This window comes from Strongylocentrotus purpuratus, unplaced genomic scaffold (genome assembly GCF_000002235.5).
Source record: "Strongylocentrotus purpuratus isolate Spur 01 unplaced genomic scaffold, Spur_5.0 spur5_scaffold_14, whole genome shotgun sequence".
NCBI classification, from domain to species: Eukaryota; Metazoa; Echinodermata; class Echinoidea; order Camarodonta; family Strongylocentrotidae; genus Strongylocentrotus; species Strongylocentrotus purpuratus.
The window spans coordinates 16,235,624-16,240,590 of record NW_022145599.1 but is presented as its reverse complement, the minus strand read 5'-3'; the positions used below and the strand labels follow the sequence as shown (position 1 = coordinate 16,240,590).

The window sequence follows — 4,967 nt, the reverse complement described above, 5'->3', positions numbered from 1 at the left end:
TTGCTTGCAACGCGCGCAGCGAAATGGGTAATCCCAAAGTCGACCACAATCGAGATAGACCCCCGCACCCCCCCCCCCCCCCCCCCCCCCAACACAACACACACGTATTAATATAACACCGGCAAAATTTTAGACATCAGAAGCACTTTCCTTTATACAAAATATAATAGCAGTGCATATGGTAGTTAAGAATTTAAGAAAAACGAGTATTTTTCTTCTTTCCATTCGTCGTTTTCTTCTTTCTTCCTTTTTTCTTTCTTTCTTTTCTGTTTTGCTCCATCGTCAGTTTGTCTTTATTTTCTCCTTCCTCTTTTCCTCCCTCTTTTCCTCCTCTCTATCTCTCAATCTTAATTTCCTTCTTTGAAGCGCATACATACTGGAAACGTCATTTTGTATCATGCCATATTCTATCATTCACGTCTCTAATTTTCAAACAAAAAGTAAATATTCCTTTACATATATACCGTATAGTTATTGTAGTCCCTATAATTTTGTAAAATGTAATTTAATATTGATAATGACAATTTTCTTTTATCTTGTGTGCCAGCTCTTTAGGAAGGCATATACGCCATGAACTTCGCATCGCTACCAACGTTCCAATTATAAACTTCACAGTTTAATGGCCAAAATTACAGAACAATAACACACGTGTAACCTTCATTTCAGTTTAAATGTCATTTTATAATCTAGTATCTTGGTGCTATTTCGAACAACTCAGGTAGCTTTTACAGAAAATTGTAGTTCAAGGTTGCGTTTATCTAGGAAATTTTTGGCTAGAATCAGGTTTCTCAAACGTCTTTCAGTCAAATTTAGAAGTAGATAAACGCAAAGCCTTTTTCAAACGTCTTTAGATATGGGCATATCAAAAGACGCAAAAAGGTGCGTTTTGTATGTGACATACAGCCAGAATCACGTTTCTGAGAGGTCGATAAACGCAAAGCTGTTTTGAACGTCACATACAAATAGGACCACACAGGTGTTGTGTACAAGCATGTGTGTGAATTTGACCTCCGAGAAACTGTCTGCTTCCCGGGTCAAAACAGCTGGGCAGACACAAGACCTTTATTTTGAATCGTGAAGAGTAGATAAACGCGACATCCCGCAAATCACGATCGTATAGTGGGGTATGATAGTGGGGTTCGATAGTGGGGTACGATATGTACATATCTAGTGGCAAGCCTAGATAAACGCGCTCCAAGTCACCCATTTATCCAGTCGAGCAAATAACCTTGTCTAATAATGTTGTGTAATTAAATTGTGTCGATCAAAGAGGCAACATAAGCAGGCATCGGAGGATGGAGGAAGCAATTTGTTATATTTTATGGCGCCTAATAAAGTCGATTTCCATTATTGCATCGTCTCAAACGTAAAATAATTGTACCTACAAAAAGGAACGAGAGCTCGAATTGTTTAGTACTGCCGCACAAACATAGCATTGCACTAATGATCTAAATCAAAAGTGCTATGGCTCCCAATGCCGACATTTTCCTGTCTTTCTTTGAAGGTATTACAAAGTTTTGGTATGGGGTTATGAATTTAGTTCAAATTAACATATTGGAAGCATATGCATATACAATATACATTGAGCGTTGTCGCGGTTGAAATCGAGTCTAAAGTTATGAAATTATAAATAATAAACTCTTCATGTTGTATAGCTCCCTCTCAAAGTCAAGATATTAATTTAGCTATGAAACAATGTTTCTTGACTAAAATCGACCGATTAGCTATTCCCGTTTGGAAATTATATATCCCAACTGCATATTCTGAGATTTTCATGGTCGCAGCTATCATTGTACGGTCATAGGCGCTATTTGAAATTTATCAAAATTTACCGGGAGCACCGGTAAATTTTTATATTTAATTTTTCTCGAAAACAGAAGTGGTTTAGAGGCTAATTTTTTTAGTGCTTATAATACATCCACAGGGGCATCCAAATATATCAAAATTGTAAAGATTCACTATCCACCCAATTTTCAAAATTTCTCAAAATTTTGTATTACCATTAAGTTTTCCTGTGTTTTGTGACTTTTTGTATTGCGTTTTCATTACTCTCTGTTTATCATGCCCATGTAGACGTTGGGGCGAATAGAATTCCCAGTGATTTCTGAGTATATCGATTTAACAAAATGGTATTATATTAGAATTCAACAATTCAGTGAAAAATACCACTTAATGTGAGCATATTTACAGTAATTGAGCGTGATAAAGATAAGATTTATTTTCTGAGAAATTACTACGATAATTTGTTTTAATAAATTGAAAATTGAAAATTTCACGGGGAGCACCGCCCCAAAACCACCCCGCCGAATAACACACCAAAAAAGAGAGAGAAAGAAAGGAAAAGAAAGGGGAAAGGGAACGTTAAAAGAAGATGGAAGGACCCCCCCCCCCCATTGATACAAAATTATTCTCTTAGTATGACGATGCCCAAGCTGGTGCCCCCCCCCCCCTCCATGACTAGAAACACACTACGCCATGGATTTGGAGGCTATTCTCAAAATTATTTGACATTATTTGTAGTATATTCTGTATGAGGGTTTACTGACTGAGTCTCCGTTACGGTTACCTCCCTCCCACGCCCGCCCCCTCCCCGCCTTTGCGAAAACTGTAAATTTATGGCAATGTTGTGCACCGGGCTGTGGTATGCAGTTCCGAAGCACATTACCATTGCTGATAATTTGGTTCCTGATACGCATTTCCAACTCCATCTCAGTTGCAAAGCGAACTCTTGAGCCTGTCAATTCGATATGTTTCCGCTTGTACGCAGACCTGGATGTTTAATGTATAAGCTTGTGAGGCAATTAGAGTTTTTGTTTTATTATCAAATTCCCTTTCTTTTCATTTTACTGCCATGAATAGTGGCCTAGCGTGGGCTCAGATACTTGGGGGAGTCTCCACTCTTTAGTCAGTCTTTTCAACATTTCTTTAGCGACGGTACCCTTTTAGGAGTTAAAAAGTTTCGCGTCACCCTAATCCAAATCCATTAAAGAGGATTATGTTTTCCATGACATTATGTCAAAAATGTTATCCACTCATCACCGTGCACTAGATAATCATCTCGTCATTTTTGCCATTCGATTGTGGGGAGGGCATGTGCCCCCCCCCCCGTAACCCCCCGTAGCTGCGCAACTTGCGATGAACCTGCGAGGGCGGACAAGCGTGAGCACCATGGCACTCTAAGAAGTCTCTCATGCTGGGCGCGCAATACTCCAATCAAAAACATTTTCCGTTCGATAACCCGATGAGAAAATAATGATACCGCGATCTGAATGTTATTAGCCAACAGTCGCATTTATGGGGAGTGATTCTACCAACTCACTCAATCGTCCTCTTAGTCTCCATAGAGTGATACCAATGTTGTTAGTCGGCGCCATTCTTTTGTTTTGAGGGCAGCTTCTGGATGATACGGACAAAGACTTTCGGAACAACTTGAAACAATTTAAAAGTTACGGACATAAAATCCTGCCAGGAAATTATCCAAGTTTTTCATGATGTATCCCTGATCTTGCTGTACAATACGTTTTTTGGTGCATGACTACATATTTATTTTAACAAGGTGGAGTTCTTGTCAATGTTCTCAAGGATTTCTACAAAGTTACGGTTAACTCTCTTGATGTCTATAGCAAGAGATGTTCACCTGTTGGTGATATAACTATAGATTGTAAGCAACACTACAACCATCCTCGCGGATCTGTATAACACTGATTTGGTTAGGAAACCCGTCTTTCACCATGTTGGCTCTAAGATACATACTTGCAGTGTTGATTCGCAGTGTCTTCATGGTATTGGGAATTCCTGGGAATGGCCTCATCATCATCGTCTACCTTAAGAAGCATCGTAAAACGGGAACAGACGTCTTCATTCTTGGACTTGCCATAGTCGATTTCATCGTTTGCGTGAGTTTTCCTCTGAAAATTTACTCCTATGTGGCCTCGCAGTTTACAAACCACGTCCTGTGTAAGCTGATGCACTTCTTCGTCTTCTGGAACACCTATCTTGGCGTTTTCTTAACAGCAGTCATCACTGTTGACCGTTACATAGCTGTGTGCAGGCCGATGAAACGAAGAGTATCCCCTAAGCAAGCCATAATCATCGGGTCATGTCTTGCCTTATTGGCGGCATTTACTGCCATACCCTCCGTTGCTATGACAGGCATTCGTTCTTATGGTCCTGTCTCCAGATGCACTTATTACACAGAAGATGTTGTCTATGCCCGAGTGATAAGCTACCTGAACGACACTCTGTTTTACAGCTGCCTGACTGTGATCACGGTTCTGTATATTCTGATCTGGAGCGCGGTGCGTCGTCAGGCAAGGGTTCGAGTCCTGAAGTTAGGTGGAATCAATAGTGTCTCTGGTAACGTTTTGCCGAGTCAGGCTTCCGTAATGCCATCAGAGGCTTGGGCTGAAAAAGAACAAGGAAAGTCTGATGGAACGACTACAAGTCCCTTGGCACTAGCAAATCACGGCTATGCTGAAGAGAACGATACTGGCCAATCCTCAAGCAATGAGGCTGGGACATCAAGAAACCCGTCCGAAGAAAGTGACAGAGACGGGGGCAACCTTCTTACTGTTGAGCCTTATTCAAAACAAGGTCCATCTTATGGCAACCAACTTGCTCCACCAAGCAGAGCTAGTCCCTGCCCTAGCTCAAAGATGCCATCCCCAAAGGCAGCCGCGCCAGCCCCGGTCGTCCGGACAAACAACAAGACAACCGTCATGATATTCATCATCACCGTCATATTTTTCCTCTCCTGGATCCCGACCAAAATCTGGGACTACTACCCAAACGTCAAATTCACTTGGCTCCAAACGGACCCAGTTAGATACAACTTCTTGTACACTTCTCTTTTTGCAGTGAATCTCAACCAGGTTATCAATCCCTTCATCTACAGTTTCGTGAACGTTCAATTCAGACGGGAATGCGTCACCGTAATGAGACACATCCGACAATGCAGATTCTCATAA

The 4,967-nt window shown here is 41.0% G+C and overlaps 1 protein-coding gene across 1 annotated transcript; it reads left to right on the top strand.

Annotated features, from left to right (window-relative positions):
- The first annotated feature begins 3,779 nt into the window (after positions 1 to 3,779).
- Positions 3,780 to 4,967, top strand: LOC100890822 (cholecystokinin receptor-like). Its single transcript, XM_003725941.2, has one exon. The coding sequence runs from the start codon at positions 3,780 to 3,782 to the stop codon at positions 4,965 to 4,967; it is 1,188 nt and encodes a 395-aa protein (XP_003725989.2).